Source organism: Eumetopias jubatus, unplaced genomic scaffold (assembly GCF_037043125.1).
Source record: "Eumetopias jubatus isolate StellerSeaLion01/CBP00866 unplaced genomic scaffold, mEumJub1_p1.0 scaffold_15, whole genome shotgun sequence".
NCBI lineage: Eukaryota > Metazoa > Chordata > Mammalia > Carnivora > Otariidae > Eumetopias > Eumetopias jubatus.
Genome location: NW_028274821.1, coordinates 88,745,219 through 88,762,158, shown reverse-complemented (window position 1 = coordinate 88,762,158; position 16,940 = coordinate 88,745,219). Strand labels below are relative to the sequence as shown.

Sequence of the window (16,940 nt, the reverse complement as noted above, 5' to 3'; positions counted from 1 at the left end):
ACTCCTGATCACGTGCACATACTGATGTGGAAACACTCGTGTGCAACACTCAAACGCACACACTCGTGAGCACACACACACACACACACACTGGCCCACACCCTACTCGGCCAACCCGGGCTTCAGGGGCGCCTGGGCACCAATCACAGCTCCCTGCGGATCCTCAGAGGCATCTGGGCCCTAAGAGGCCCCGCCCCCTCCCCACCGGAAGGGGTTCCTGCTCTCACCTGTAGGGGGACGAGGCTGTCCAGGAAAGATAATCGGGACTCAGGGCGGTGGGCCGGGGAGCCACGGGCTGCTCGATGGCGGCCTCCTGGCTGTAGGACTTGAGCAGCGAGGCGGAGCGGTTGGCCAGCATGGCCCTCTCGTTTCGGCGGAACTTGGCCCGGCGGTTCTGAAACCAGACCTGGGGGCGGGGGGAGGCGTGTTGAACGGGGAGCAGCAGGCGGCAAAGGGGACCCACGTCCTTTGGGATGCAGTGCGTGCCCGCTCTGCCACCAGCTGCGGACTGGCAGGTTCCCCTCTCTGGGCCTCGGTTTCCTTATCTGTAGAACGGGGATGCTTCTGCCGCGGGCTAAGCGTGCATCGGAGAAAGGCCGAGTGAACGCGCGGAGGGGCGCGAACACGGGCCACGTGGCTGTTGCAAAGCTGTGGCTGGAGAGGGGCGTGCTGAGCTCTCGGTTCAGAGCTGGCAACGAGCAGACCTTAACACTTGAACACGGCTTTTATTTAGCAAAACCTTTCCCCGCCAGGCACTGCTCTAAGCACTGGACAAATAGGTGAACTTTCATTCTCCTAAGAACCCTATACAAGAGACCCGCGTGGTCCTCACTTTCCAGGCAGGCACCTTCAACACAGAGAGGTTAAGTAACCTGCTCAAGGCCACACCAGCGGGTAGGTGGCGGGGCTTGGATTTGAAGCCCAGTTCTCGGGGCCTCAGACGCTCCTGCCCCTCAGTGCCTGCCCTCCGCGGCTCCGTGGCCCCGAGGGAGGGCCCCCCCGGGGTGCGCAGCGCTCACCTGCACACGCGCCTCGCTGAGGTTGACGCGCCGGGCCAGCTCCTCGCGCACAAAGGCGTCGGGGTAGTGCGTGCGCTCGAACACGCGCTCCAGCGCCTGCAGCTGGCTGCTGTTGAACGTGGTGCGGTTCCGCCGCTGCTTCTTCTTCCGCTTGGCCGCGCCGCCGCGCCCCGGGCTGGGACACTCGCCTGCGGAGGGGCCGAGGGTCAGCAGGTGGACGGCCGGCCGGGGCCCGCCCTGCGCCCGGGGCGGAGGTGCCAGGGCCCAGAGGGTCATGACTCAGGCATTAGCTTGGCAGTTTGCACGGCGCGCCCTCCTGGAGCCGCCCCCCTCTGCGGATGGACGGTCCAGCCCCGAGAGCAGGAGCAGATCCCTTGAATTCACTCCCTCCTTCATCCCTTCCACACATATTAACTGAGCAGCTGCTGTGTGGCAGGCGCAGTGCCCACGGGGAATAGAATAGTGACCAAAAGCAGTCGGACCCCTATCCTGGAGCCAGGGCACAGACTCCTCCTGCCACAAGGGACAACTAACCAGGTCAGGGAGGCCCAGGAGACAGTCAGCACCTGACCTATGCGTTGGGGCACCGTAAACCCTCCGTGGATATTTGTCGTGAAACTATAAGGACACATAACCAAGAACAGTAGGGGTCACAGTTTCTTTCTCTTTCTTTCTTTCTCTTTCTTTCTTTCTTTCTTTCTTTCTTTCTTTCTTTCTTTCTTTCTTCCTTCCTTCCTTCCTTCCTTCCTTCCTTCTTTTCTTTTCTTTCTTTCTTCCTTCCTTCCTTCCTTCCTTCTCTTTCTTTCTTTCTTTCTTTCTTTCTTTCTTTCTTTCTTTCTTTCTTTCTTTCTTCCTTCCTTCCTTCCTTCCTTCCTTCCTTCCTTCCTTCTTTCCTCCCTTCTTTCCTTCCTTCCTTCCTTTTTTCTTCCTTCCTTCCTTCCTTCTTCCTTCCTTCCTTCCTTCCTTCCTTCTTTCTTTCTTTCTCTCTCTCTCTCTTTCTTCTTTCTTTTTTTAAGATTTTATTTATTTATTTGACAGAGGGAGACACAGCGAGAGAGGGAACACAAGCAGGGGGAGTGGGAGAGGGAGAAGCAGGTTTCCCGCCGAGCAGGGAGCCCGATGTGGGGCTCGATCCCAGGACGCCGGGATCGTGACCCGAGCCGAAGGCAGACGCTTAACGACTGAGCCACCCAGGCGCCCCATGGAGTCACAGTTTCAAGGGCGCACGGTGGGCAGGCTCTTTAGCACCCACGATCATTGCTCACAGCAATCCTGTATAGACAATGGCGGCCAACCTCATCACCCCCAACTTACAGAGGGACAAGGGAAGCGGGTTCAGGGAGGCCAAGGTCTCTGGCACGAGTTCAAGTGGTAGAGGAGGGATTTGAACCATCAGGCTGGCACCAGAGTCCTGGTCCTATTCACCAAACCCACCTGGCCGGCTGCTGAAAGCAAACTTCCAGAAGGCCCCACAATGCAGAAGGGTACCTTTCTGCACCCTGAGCGTCTTCTGTGTGCCAGGGGCTGTGCAGGGTATGGGGGAGAGACGGAGCAGACTGAGGGAGGCAGGCCCCAGAGTAAGACGCCCAGTGCTGTGGGACAAAGGTTACACCAGGGTGCAGGAGGATACTCAGCTCCGGCGGGCCATGGGGAGACGATCAGGGAAGGCTCCTCAGAGGAGGTGGTGCTCGAAGTGGGTTTTGAAGGATGTACAAGAATTTTCCAATCAGATCAGAGGGAGGGATTAGAGGCAAGGCACAAGCGGTGGGGATGATCAGGGAGTGAACCCCAGCAGAGGAGCTGACCAAGGGTCTATGCTGGCCTCTGATGCGGGATGGGCAGCTCAGGTAAGGACGCACAGCATAACCCTGGGGAAGGCACGGCATCAGCAACTATTACCTTTTAGACCCATCCTGTCCCTTGAGGGACGTTCACAGCCACTATTGCCCCATTTCCATTTTATTGAGGGGCGGAACTGGACTTGACTATTTGTCCCTCAGGGCCCAGTTCATTGCCCACTCCTCCAGGGAGCCCTGGTGACCACCTGAGTCCACCTGGGATCCCCTGCAGCACTCACCCCGCATCCACGCAACACCATCAAGCTCAGCACTTCCTTATGCATCTGATCTTATTAAAAATGTATATTTTTTAAGAGTTTTTTTTTTTTAAAGATTTTATTTATTTATTTGAGAGAGAGAGAATGGGAGATAGAGAGCATGAGAGGGAAGAGGGTCAGAGGGAGAAGCAGACTCCCTGCTGGGCAGGGAGCCCGATGTGGGACTCGATCCCAGGACTCCAGGATCATGACCTGAGCTGAAGGCAGTCGCTTAACCAACTGAGCCACCCAGGCGCCCAAAAATGTATATTTTAATAACCAAGTAATGTCACTGCTTGTCACAGTACTAGATTCAAATACCAGAAAAGGGTCAGAAGCAAAACAAAATACTCCCCTCTCCCCAGCTCTACTCCCCACACTTTGCAAGATTACAAATGTACATTTAAAAAAATTTACAAGCATGAGATCATGCTGAACACCCTGGTGCTTCAACTTGCCTATTGATAATTTTCCAGATACCATTCCATCTTGGCACAACAAACATAACCCTCTTTATATGGATTGTTCCCCACACTCTATTTTCTCTAGTGTTCCCTCACTCCACCTGGGGGAACTTATTTTTTATTTTATTTTTTTTAAGATTTTATTTATTTATCTGAGAGAGAGAGAGAGAGAGAGATCGCAAGCAGGGGGAAGGGGTAGAGGGAGAAGCAGACTCCCGGCTGAGCAGGGAGCCCCACTCGGGACTCGATCCCAGGACTCGGGGATCATGACCTGAGCTGAAGGCAGATGCTTAACCAACTGAGCCACCCAGGCGCCCAGAACTTATTTTTTAAAGCCGTTTTTGCTTTATCCTTCCAGCATTGCTTTTTGCAAATGTAATAAAATACATATAATATTTTCTCCCCCTCTTCTATCAAAAAGTAGCAATAGCACGTACTGCTCCACGCCTCGCCTTTTCCCACTTAGCAGTAGAACCCGGGGATCCCTCCATCCAGTGCATTAGAAATCATTCACACTCCTTTCCGCAGCTCCCAAGCACTTGGCTGGGGGACTACCCCGTGGTTTATTCTCCCAGAGCCCTATTGATGGACACCTGGCGCGTTTCCAATCTTTTGCCACTAAAAGAATGCCACAAGGAAGAACCACATGCAAACATGATTTTCTATTTTCGCCAGTGCATATTTGGGACAGATTCCTAGAAGTGGGATTTTGCTGGGCCAGTGAGAAAAATGCTAGAGGTGGCCAGATTCCCCCATAAGGCTTCCCACTGGCGATGTATGGGGAGGTCTGTTTTGCCCAGTTTGGACAACAGAACATTTTGTCAACCTTTTGGAGCTGAGTCCATACCTTGTATTTTTGCTTCCCCAGATACACAGTCTCGTAACACGTCCAATATTCTTCGCACAATGCTGGGTATTTGCTCTGCTGAGCGTCTAGAACATTCCAGGCCCAGTGATGAATACCACTCAATCCCTGTTTTCAAAGAAGCTCCCACGTTAGCAGGGTTTATTGACTCTTGAGCAACCAACTGATTCGATTTGAGGCTGAAGCGTTCCATGCGACTGGTAAATAATGATCGTGGGAGCCGATGGGGGTCCTGTCAGGCAGGACACAGGGCGGTCCCTGGGAAAAGATGACCTTACAGCTGAGTTTGGACTGGTAGTTCAATCGGTAGGACAATTCTGCCTCCAGGGGACAATCTGACAGTGTCCGGAAACATTTCTGATGGTCAGGACTCGGGGTGGGAGGTACTATGGGGGTTGAACGGGTAGAGGCTGGGGCTACTGATAAACGCCCTTCAGGACAAGGACAGGCCCCCACACCAAAGAATTATCTCGTTCACAGTGCTCACGGCGCTGGCCTAGCTGAACGTTCAGGACTGTTGCAAATGCAGGAGTCACATGTGGGGGCAGGGGGTGGTGGGGAACGCGAGTGGCCCTAAGGGAGCCGCCTCGTCCCCTAGCTGGGCTCCAGCCTTCTCTCCTCACCCCTCTCCTCCAAGAAAAGGCGAAGATGGATGAGAATGCCTGGTGCCTGTGAATGTCTCTCTGCCCTGCGTCCCTGTCCCCTGGAGCGGGAGGAAAGCTAAACCAAAACAACAAAGGCCCACGAGCTGAAAACCGGGTGGTGATCAATAGCCCCAAAGCAGGACAGAAGTTTCTGGAACACCAGCCGTCCCAGAGACGATTTCCATCCCCCTCTAGGCAACGCTGTTTGGGCACACACCCAATGCAGGAGGCATTTCAGCCAAAAAAGGAGACTTTTTTTCGAGAAGTTTCTGAGCAATTCAAAACGGAGGGTGTTTAAATGAAAACCATTTTGCAGCTTTCGCCCCCGCCAAGTGGGCGCCGGAAGAAACAACTCGGCTCTTTCGCTGGTTAAACTGTGTGGTGACTTAGAGCCGAAACCCTCACTCAAAGCCATTTAGCGCCAGGACCCCCAGCAACCCCAGGCCTCCCACACCAACACCAGCTGGTCTCCTCCCGTGTCTGGGATCCACTTTCTCTGGGGTCCCATCAAGGCAGCTTTGATGCGGCACGCTCAGCAAAAGCTGGTTTAGCCCACGCGTGGTGCCAAGCATTGCCCATGCTTCCACGCACTGAATCTCTGCCTCTGGGGGAAACTGAGGCTGAGGTTGTCCCTCTGGGTTGGAATTCCTGTTTGTCAGAAGGTTCAGCAGGCCCAGGCTGCGGGGGTCTCCTCCCTCATCCACCTTCCTCCTAGGGAAGGGGACCCAGAAGTCTGTCGCAATCTCAGTCCTGGCTCTAGAAGCTTTACAGCCTCATGTCACCTCACTGGTGTGGAAATGCCCCTGGATCTCCATCCTGGCCTGGGGGGGGGGGGCGGGCGGAATGACAGAAGTACGTCCCTCGGCACCTCTTTGTTCCAAAGGAAGACCTCACCTCTGGGAGCTGTGAGGGACAATGGCTTGCTCAAAGTCACACATAGTTCCTATGAGGAGTAGAGTTTAACTCGGTGCCGAGAGCAGAGGAATTCCTCGATAAATGGTCACTACCCTCAGCTTTGTTGCTTCCGTGCAAGCGGTTTTGTGCCCGAGGTCAAGGGTATTTCTCCCCAGCCCTTTGGTCCCATCACCCCGGCTCACGGTAGAAAGACGGTCCCCCCGCAGGGCGCCTGGGTGGCTCAGTCTTTAGGCATCTGCCTTCGGCTCGGGTCGTGGTCCCGGGGTCCTGGGATCGAGCCCCGCATCGGGCTCCCTGCTCCACAGGAAGCCTGCTTCTCCCTCTCCCACTCCCCCTGCTTGTGTTCCCTCTCTCGCTGTGTCTCTCTCTGTCAAATAAATTAAAAAAAAAATCTTAAAATAAAAAAGAAAGAAAGAAAGACGGTCCCCACTGTGGGCAGAAGCTGAGAGGCAGCCGAGGCCGAGGACACCTCAAGCAGCATCCAGCAGGTGACCCGGGACTCGACCTCTGCTTCCCGGTGGATGTGCTGGATATTTGTGACCGGAAGCTCCTGAGTCATCTCCTGAGAAATGGATGGTGGTGAGCCTGTGTGTCCCCCGGGCAGGGGGCTCCACGCAGGGACTTTCAAACATTTGGAAAAGAAATAAATAACTCACTAAGCCTCCAGCCAGCGATTACTGGGGCCCCGTTCTTTCCAAGTCGGGCTGTGCCCCAAATCTCCTTTTGTTCAGTAAAAGTCCCGCTTTTCTCCAGGGTTCAGAATGAAGCCCAAACCCGGCCGCGTTTACACGGGCTGCTTAGGTTTAGTCGAGAGGGGCTGGATCGGGGTGGGAGAGAAATGTATTCGGATGGGGGGAGGCCTGCCACACTCTGTCTCCCTTAAAACCAAATTACTTCGTCCCCGATTACATTACAATATAAAAAAATGACTTGTGCACAGTTTTCTGCCATTAAATTATTTCACACATACCATTTATTTGGCCAACTGCGGGCCAAAGACGTTTAAAAACTCTGCTCTCAGCCAAATGATCAAGTGTTCCTGGCTCCTCTCCCCTGCACCCATGGTTTTTCTTATTCCGTGTAATTTAAGGGTCTAAATAGTCTGGAGGGAATTAACTGCAAATTCTTCCTAAGACAAATAAACCCAGCCTCTTCGTTTCTGCCTTTCTCAAGCTGTTGAGAGACACTCTCTGTTTGTTTTTGCTTCAAATAGTCAGTTTGCGCCTGACCCCAGGGCTGCGGCGAGCTCCAACCCAAATAAATAAGTTTTATTAATTAGCATTTATTCTGACCAAATAAGCCCCTCTCCCCCCTCCGATGTGATCTCTGCCAACACGTTCACAAAAATAAACAGTGGGTCCCCAGGACCTTGATGTGGATTTAACAAATTAACACCGGGCCTTGGTCAAAGGAGCTCCAAGCTGCAGAAATATTTACAGGCAGGAAAGTCTGAGGAAGGAAGTAGAGGTGGAGGGCCCAGAGGGGACTGCAAAGGCTTCAGCCCCCACTCCCAGGTCTCCTGGAAGAGATGAGGGTTCCTTTGAAGGACCCCTGGGTCTCCCTTGTCGGGCTCAGATGAGCATTCTGGAAACTGCCCTGAGCTGTCACTGAGAGCCACCAGGAGGCGCTGAGGGTAATCTCTCACCTCCTCAGCGGGGAGAAGGAACAGGCCGGACAGCCCAGTGGTTAAGGAGGCAAGAGCCACCCCTCCAACCTCCCCACCGCCCCACCCCCGGCTCGCCAGCGGAGTGGCTGAGGGAAAACCTCTGAACAGCTCCCAGCCTCGGGAATCTCACTGAAAAATGGGAACAACAAGGAACTACCTCATTAACCCTACACGGGGGCTCTTAGCCCAATTTTACAGATAAGGAAACTGAGGCTCCCCGGGTGAAGCAGCATGCCAAAGCCATAGGACTAGGAAAGGCCGGAGCTGGGCTTTGAACCTGCAGGTGGGCACAGAGCCCAGGCTCTTAGCCCCCTTGGTGTGGGGCAGCCAGCCCTAAGAGGGTCTGCACCCCCCGTTCCTCCTGCAGGGGGATTTCTGAGGGTCTCTCCACGGGCTTAGGGTGAATGGTACAACCAGGAGGAAGGAGAATGAAGGCCGCAGAGGTATTTCTGGAGCTGGGTGGGGTGCGTGCCGGAGCTCCTGGGCACACAAGCTGGGGCCTGGAGAGGCACGCAGGAGGGAAAAGCCTGCAGGCTGCCCAGCCAGTGAGCCCTACCGGGGCAGGGCCACAGTCAGGCATGACACTGAGTCAGGCCAGCAGCATTAGAAGGAAGAAAGGAAAGAGTGACAGGAGGGAGGAGGAAGGAGAAGCATGGTCCCTGGAGCCCTTCCTGAGGCGGCCAGCCCCACTCCTGCCAGGATCCCAAGCAAGGAACGCAAGAGCTGGTTTCGTGTCCAGCCAAGCTGACCCTGGTCCCAGGCACTGAGCGACCAGGCCTAAGACACAAAGGAGGGGCTCAGGTCCTCTGGGGGGATCACACAGGCAGACTTCCTAGCATCACCACCCTGGAGGCCCCCAACAGCCGCAAGAGGGTCAGGCAGGCCTGTCTCTGACCTAGAGAGAAGACAGAGGGAAGCCCAGAAGGGGCCAGGACCTACCCAGGGTCACACAGCAAAGAAAGCGCACTCCCCTGGCCCTTTCTTTTCTTGATGCATCCCTGGTAGCCAGTGACCAAGGAAAATGGAGAGAAGAGGTAGCCCCAGCCCCCCACCCAGGCCTGGGCATGGTGAACACAACAGAAGGATGGAGCCTTTCTCTAGAGGGCCTTTCTGGCTCTCTCCACTGGATGGGCCTGGCCCTCAGGAGGGTGCAGGGGTGCTGTCCCGGGTCTGCGGCCTCCTTGAGGTTGGTACTTACATTGGACATACCCACCCCTCACTCGTGGACCCTTGCGTATATCGTTCCCAGGCTCGCAACCCCTCCTTTCTCCCTCCCTGACTCACTTTCATGTCTCAGCAGAACGCCACCTCCTCGGGGCAGCCACCGCAGACCCCCTGTTGGTAGTTGTGTCACACTGTCGAGTAAATGTGGGGTCATCTGTCCAACAGGGCCTGGAACTTACTGTTTTTTGTCCCTCTGGAACCCATCACAGGGCCTGGCTTAAGGTAAACACTTCACAAATATTTTTGGAGGGTTGAGTAAATGAATGAATGAACAACCTGGGACTCTCACGCCCAGACTCCCGTCCCTGCCCCCAGGCCAGTGACCAAAATGGTCACAAGGGAGCCTAAGCAGGCGTGGGCTGACCCTGGAGTCCGGGGGAGACTGGGGGAGCCTCCCACAGACCCCCTAGAAATCTCAGCAGAGTCCTAGAGACACGGCTGCCAAGCATCTGGGTCTCCCTGGCGTCTGGAGCCTGTCCCTTCCATGCACAAAGACCATGACATGCTGCATACACTTCCACAGGATGACTGGACCCCCTCAGAAAACCCAGGGCAGGGGCCCGGGCACCAGTGGGATCCGCCTTACCAGACAGCATGAGCTCCTACCCACCGCAGGGCCTTTGCCCAAGCTGTCCCCTCTTACCTGGAGCACTGCACCATTTCTGCCTGACTCAGGTTTCCCCAGTTTTTAGTCTGAGCCTAAATTCCCTGCCCTAAGAGGTTTTCCCAGCCCCCAGGCCAGGCCAGATCTCCTCGTTACAGGCTCTTGGGCCCTCCCGCTCCCGCACACGTCTGTAATGAAGTAGTTTTTCTCTTTTGGTTTATCTACTTCATGCGTATCTCTTCCATTTAACTCAGCGCTAGGAAGGCAGGGACTGGGTTTGCCTTGTCACCTCTATAGCCCCAGGACCGGGCAAGAAGTTTGGTTTAAAAATATTTCTGAATGAATGATTGTGTAAATGAAGGAATGCCTCATCCCAGAAAGCAATGGGAAGTCCCAATATCCAAAGCCAGTATGCCTTCCCCTCCAAAAGGCCAGACAATGGTTACTTAGATGTGACACCCACAGCACACGCAATTAAAGAAAGATGAATCGGACTTCATCAAAACTCAAACTTTAGTCAACACCATCAAGAAAGTGAAAAGACAACACACAGAATGGGGAAAGGGTTCACAAATCGTATGTTTGGCAAGGGGCTTGTATTTAGAAGATATTAAGAACGCTTAAACTCAACAATAAAAAGACAAGTCATCTAATTAAAAATGAGCAAAGGATCAGGGCGCCTGGGTGGCTCAGTCAGTTAAATGTCTGACTCTTGTTTTCGGCTCAGGTCATGATCTCAAGGTCGTGGGATCAAGCCCCTTGTTGGGCTTTGCGCTCAGCGTGGAGTCTGCTCAAGATTCTCTCCCTCTGCCCCTCCCCGAGCTCGTGCGTGCTAGCTCTCTCTCAAATAAGTAAAATAAATCTTTAAAAAAAATGAGCAGGGGCGCCTGGGTGGCTCAGTCGTTACGCGTCTGCCTTCGGCTCAGGTCATGATCCCGGGGTCCTGGGATCGAGCCCCGCATCGGGCTCCCTGCTCCGCGGGGAGCCTGCTTCTCCCTCTCCCACTCCCCCTGCTTGTGTTCCCTCTCTCGCTGTGTCTCCCTCTCTCTGTCAAATAAATAAATAAAATCTTTAAAAAAAAAAATCGAAGGATCTGAATAGACATTTTCCCAAAGAAGCTATATAAATGGCCAACGAGCATATGGAAAGATGCTCATCATTAGTCATCAGGGAAATGCACATCAAAACCGCAATGAGACACCACTTCACACCCAGTATGATGGCTAGCATCAAAAGGCATTAACAAGTGTGGCCAAGAAGTTGGAGAAATTGGAACCCTCGTGCACCGCGGGTGGGAATATAAGACGGTGCAGCCATTTCGGAAAAGAGTCTGATAGGTCTTCAAAATGGTAAATACAGAGTTACCATCTGACCCAGCAATTCCAACTGTAGGTATAAACCCGAGAGAAGTGAGACACATCTCCACACAAAAACTTGTATACAAATGAACGTTACTTATAATAGCCCAAACTTGGAAACAACCATCCATCAGCCGATGAATGGGTAAACAAACCACAGTCTGTCCACACAAGGGAATGTTTTTTGACTGTGAAAAGGAATTAAGTGCTGATTTATGCTACGACACGGACGAACCCTTAAAAACATTCCTTATGCTTAAAAATATTATGCTAAGTGAAAGATGTCAGTGCCATCCATGAAAGGCTGCATAATGTATGATTCCAATTTTAAGAGATGTCCAGGGGCGCCTGGGTGGCTCAGTCGGTGAAGCGTCTGCCTTCGGCTCAGGTCAGGATCCCGGGGTCCTGGGATCGAGCCCCGCATCGGGCTCCCTGCTCAGCGGGGAGCCTGCTTCTCCCTCTCCCTCTGCCTACTGCTCTGCCTACTTGTGATCTCTCTCTCTCTGTCAAATAAATAAATAAAATCTGAAAGGAAGGAAGGAAGGATGGAAGGAAGGAAGGAAGGAAGGAAGGAAGGAAGGAAGGAAGGAAGGAAGGAAGAAAGAAAGAAAGAAAGAAAGAAAGAAAGAAAGAAAGAAAGAAAGAAAGAAAGAAAGAAAGAAAGAAAGAAAGAAAGAAAGAAAGAAAGAAAGAAAGAAAGAAAGAAAGAAAGAAAAAGAAAAATGTTAAGGAGACAGAAAGTACGTCAGTGGCTGCTAAGGCCTGGTGGTGGGTAGGGTTGAGGCGGGGAGGGAAGGAGGATGACTAAAGGGTGCAGGGGTTTCGGGGGTGCTGCTAGAAATGTTCTAAAATCGTGGTGATGGTTGCACAAATGAATATATTAAAAATCACTGAAGTGCACACTTTACACACTTTAAATGGTACGTGAATTATATCTCAATAAACTGTTCTATAAAAAAAAGTTCGCAGGAAAAGGTGGAGGGGTAGAGAGAGCCACTGGGATTGGTAGAGAAAGGAGCCCCCCTGGCCTGGGGCAAGGGGGCCCCGGGAGGGGCGTGACAGTGGGGGACGTAATTGGCTAAGGCCCAGATGATGGCTCAGCCCTGCGGTTTAGCCCCAGAGCCGCTCTGGGTCCTGGTCTTTGGGGAAACCTTCAGTGAGAAAGCTGCCAGGAGGTGGGTTCCTGGGACAGAACGTCTGCACATGGGGGCTGTCACAGCAGGTCCCCGCGGGGAAGCCAGGGGGCAGATACAGCTGAGGCCAAAGCTACCTCTCTGGCCCAGGGGCCTTTGAAGAATGGGGTCACTGGGCCCAAGGGGGGAGCAGAGACAAAGCTACCAGGCTTTCTGGCACAGAAAAGGACCAGGAGGTCAAGGCCAGCTATGGCTGACCACCTCAAAGGTTCCTGAGCCTCCCCTCGTGCCCCCCAGGCTTCTGGGTTCCAGGGCCTGACCGCTCTGGCTTCAGCAGCCCAAGAGTCCGCGAGTTCAAACTTCCAAGGCTCCTCTGGCCATATCTGTGGTCGGCCCAGCCTTCTCCACGCCCCAGACCCCAAAACCACCTCCAGAAAGTGGGGGCACCTGGCTGAAGTGGGGCCCCGGGGGGGATGGGAGTTGGGGAGCCATTCGGGAGAGAGAGGAGCAGCCCTCTGCTCAAAATTCGGTCTGAGAAGGAGGTTAGGGTCTGTCCGTCTGGTTTTAATCTAAGGTTGGTGGCCAAATGCCAAATTTATCGTAAGACTTACATTTTAATAAGGGGTTGGTATTTGGAGGAAAGCTGCCCTCCTTAACCATTTCCAGACCAGGGTGACGTTGCTGCCCAGGGGCCAGTGTGGGGTTTTGCCTCCCAGCTAAGAGCCCGAGGGCCTCTCGAGGCCTGGAGCCAGCACCCGCTGGGAGTCAGGGTGAGCGCTGGTGGCCGGGGAGAGAGATTCCCGGTTCTCAAGCCAACCCACCGAAGCTCTGAGGCTCAAGCCTGTGACTCTTGTCTTCTCAAGGACTCAGGCCTCAAGGGACCTTACAGCCCCTTATTTTTGCAGATGGGGAAACTGAGGCAAGGAGGGGTGGCACTGACCTGGTCAAGGGCTCCCAGCAAGGCAGTGGGATCCCAAGGTCTGCCCACTACAGTCCCACACCTGAGGATACACGTTTGCCTCCTCCCTGCTCCCTCTGTCCCTGGGTTGGGGTGGCGGGTGTTGGGGGGGGACTTAGGAGCTGACCCTTGACCCAGCAATCGGGCATTTTGGGGGGCAGTGGGGGACAGGCAACCAGCAGCCCACCCAGAGAGCAGATGACTGCCTCCCCCTGCCCTCCCACCACTTCCCTTCCCCCCGGCCCCCACCCCGCATCTGAAAATGAGGAGAACTCCCCCTCCCCCTCCCTCTTGGGCCCTCAGTTTCACCATCTGTGCAGTGGGGGCAACAAGGGGGCTATTCCTCCCAATCAGGGTGGCACAGAGAGGACGGAACAGTCCAGGGCTTTCCTGAGAAGGTGCTAGACACAGTGGGACTTTACACAGACAACTGTTCTCCCCACTAGTCTTCTTCCCAAATGGAGGCTCACTGGTCCTTCCCCTCTTGCGCTGGTGAACCCCTTGAGGAATCTGAGGAATTCTACGGGCCCTTCCCCCAGAAGAACACAGGTGCACACACAATCGCCCATGGCACTTTGGGTGACTCACAGACTCTCTGAATCCACAGACCACAGACCCTACCCTGTAAAGTCAGCTTCGCGGAGAGGCAAGTTTCTTTGTCCCCAGAAGAACCTGTCCCTCTGCCTCCTGTTCCATCTGGGGGTCCCCAGCAGCCCTCTCCCCCCCAAAAGCGAACAGCCAAGACCAAGGCCAGGCCCGTGGGCCCCCTCCTCCGGGGCCGGCTGGCGGGAGCTCGCGGAACCCTGGTCCTGGAACCACGCTGCGCTCCCTGAGAGGCTGACCTTTAAAGCATCGCTGGAGGGCTTTCATGACCCGTTTGTGAGTTCCAGGCACGCTGGAAAATGTGTTTGAGGCTTGGCTCCAAGGAGCTCCCAGGGCAGTCGAGTGTTCCTGCCTCTCTCCTCACCACAGCTGGGCCTATGGGTGAGGACAGAGGACTCCTTCCCCACCCTTTTCTTTTTCTGTTTGGCTTCCATTTACTCAACTTTATTACGTGCCTGGCACTGGGTTAGAAAGTCCAGCCTTCGGAAATGGGGCAGGCGCTGTCGTTAAGCCCTGTTCTCAGTGGGGGACAGTGAGGTGAGGGAACTGACCCAGGTCACACAGCCAGGCTGCGAGGAGGCAGCGATTTATGCCCAGGCTGTCTGTCCCCAAAGCCACCCTTGCTCTCTGGAGGAAAGCTGCCCTGGTTAACCATTTCTAGACCAGGGTGAAGTTGCTGGTAAGGGCCTAGTGTAGTTCTTCTCTCCCATCGTCAAGCCCCAGGGGCCTCGCAAGGCCCACCGCCGCTCCAGATTTCTGCGGTTCCGTTGACCTCTCTGCTACTTGAACAAATCTGATCCCTCTGCCCACCCGCTCACCTCATTGGCCCTGGTGCCCTCAAGGCTGACGATCCCCTGCTGTGTGTCAGCAGGCTGGTGCCTGTTTGCATCCCAGCATCCACCAGCCTCCCCAGCAGCAGGCAAACTCAGAACCTGGGCACAGAGCCATCTGCAACACCCCTAGCGTGTTCCTGGTCACACCCTAGAAAGCCCTCTGCTATGGTGAGCCATAATCCAACGCCCTGTGAGTCCCTCCAGTTGTCTGGGGACTCTTCTCCAGAAGGACTGCTAACACTTGAAGGCAGGTTTTCCAATGCCTTCACGCATGACTCTGGGAACCTGCTGGCCCCTCTCACCACCCCTGGGGTGCCCGGTGGAGGGGTTGACACCAGATCTTCTTAATTTCTCACAGGGGTGTCCACTGACAGTCTGCTTCAGAACTTCCGGGAAACTTGTTAAAAATGAACATTCCGGGGGGGGGGGGGGCGGCGCCGGGGAGGCTCCCTCGGTTAAATGTCTGCCTTCGGCTCAGGTCGTCTACTGACCAGCCCTGAGTCAGGTTCCCTGCTCAGCGGGCAGACTGCTTGTCCTTCTCCCTCTGCCCTGCCCCATTCACGCTCTCTCTCTCTCAAATAAATAAATAAAATCTTAAAAAACAAAACAAAACAAAAAACAAAGGACATTCCCATCTCATCCTACGGGATTCCAATCCAGCAGACTCCAGTCCAGCTGGGAATCTGCAGCCCACTTTCTCTCACCCTACAGTTTAGCAACCGTGGGCTTCAGGACAGCAAACTGGGAAGGACCCAGTTCAACATGAAAAATGCCGATTCACGCTCTAGCTCTGCACTGTCCCATGGGGTAGCTGCTCCCTGCAGCCGTCTAAATTTGCACTGATGCGAATGACAGTCCTCAGTCCCCCTAGCCACACTTCAAGGGTTTAATAGCCACACGTGGCTAGTGGCTCCCGCACTGCGCAGCACAGATAGGGAACATTTTCACTATTTCACTATTACAGAAAGTTGTATTGGATGGAGCTGCTCTAGAATTCCAATTTTTCTTCTTTTTTTAATGGAGAGGAAACAGCCACAACAAAGACCAGCATTGAAGGATATTTGAGAGGAGAAAAATCATCCCTAAATCCCACCATGTTGACATATCTGCTTAATTTTTGTGGACTTTTTGGCCCACGTCCACATGTATCCAGCTTGCACATGAGTCCACTTACAGTGTGCATGAATATTATTTCCTTTTTTGGATGGGATATTGACGAAAAGGCCAGGATTAAGATCAGACATACCCAGGGACAGCATATATGGTTGCACAGGTTGTGCACTGCACAACTCCAAGGCCACCATCCCCACAGATTATAGTGTAGCTGGTGCCCCCTCTAGTTATGCGGTGGACAGCCCTTTAGACCATACCTGCTTTCTGGAAATAGCTGCATTCAAGTTCTGGCTTCATGTCACACCAGCTACGTGAGCTCTGTGGACAAGTGGCTTCACCTCTCTGAGTCTGGTTTCCTCACTGTAAATGGGGACAGCAGTACCTAAAGTGCTTAGACAATACCTGGTGCCTAGGAAGCACTCGAGTCATTTCGCTATTAATGTCGGTGACTATTACGACCTCACAATTTTTTTAAAAGATTTTATTTATTTTATTTGATACAGAGATAGCAGGGTCCCCACGGAGCAGGAAGCCTGATGTGGGATCATGACCTGAGCCAAAGACAGATGCTTCACCGACTGAGCCACCCAGGCGCCCTCTACCTCACGATTTTATGGAGCAGATTCAGTGAGATAAGGCAGGTAAAGTGCCCTTTGCTGGGAGTGGCACAGCCCAGGGCTGAGCACGTGTTGCTAGATATTCATGTAATCTCCACCCTCACGTGTTGCTTAATACTCACATAATCTCCACGCTCTTTGACAGGATCTGCTGTGGTTGCCTCATTTCACCTAGTGGGGATACCAAAACTGCTTAACTCGTCATTTCCCTCTTGTGGGACATTTAGATTCTTTACAATTTTTCTCTATTGCAAATGATGTGCAAATGGCTCGTTTCTTTGTCCTTCCACTGGATTTCCAAACCCCGCCTACATCAAGGGAAGTTCTCACAGCTGCATCTTCCTCTCTGCCAGGACCTTCCGGCTCTTTCTTGCCACTGAGTTAGCCAGAACAGGTTCCCCACACAAGTATAAAGGCTGATTCACCCAGCACAATGGTTAAGAGCTGGACTCTGGAATCAGCCTGCCTGGGTTCAAATCCCAGCTTCACTGCTGTGTGACCCGAATAAGTTACAACCTTTCTGTGCTTCAGTTTTCCCATCTAGCAAATGGAGAAAATATTATATCCCCCATAGAGCTAGGACGAGGATTAAGTGAGTTAATGTATACAAAATTCTTAAAACAGTGCCTGGGATCTGGTTAAGTGCTAAATCACATTAGCCATTAGTGTATTTATCTGGAGTCAGATGGGTCTAGGTTTGAGTCCCAGACTTGCCATATATTGGCTGTGCAACCTTTTGACAAGGTACTCAACCTCTCTGAACCTCATGTTTGTATCTGTGGAGTGGAGACTTTGGCTACTGAGAGGATCATGGGCAACCATGTGCCTG

General features: G+C 53.4%; 1 protein-coding gene across 1 annotated transcript in view; it reads right to left on the bottom strand.

The window, feature by feature from the left end:
* The window catches only part of PRRX2 (paired related homeobox 2), a 45,888-nt gene that overhangs the window by 1,024 nt on the left and 27,924 nt on the right, over positions 1-16,940 (bottom strand). Inside the window, exons 2-3 of the mRNA XM_028090458.2 lie at positions 1,020-1,207; positions 228-406 (exon numbers count right to left, since the gene is read on the bottom strand). Coding sequence (XP_027946259.1) covers positions 228-406; positions 1,020-1,207 — 367 coding nt within the window. The remainder of the gene's footprint in view (positions 1-227; positions 407-1,019; positions 1,208-16,940) is intronic.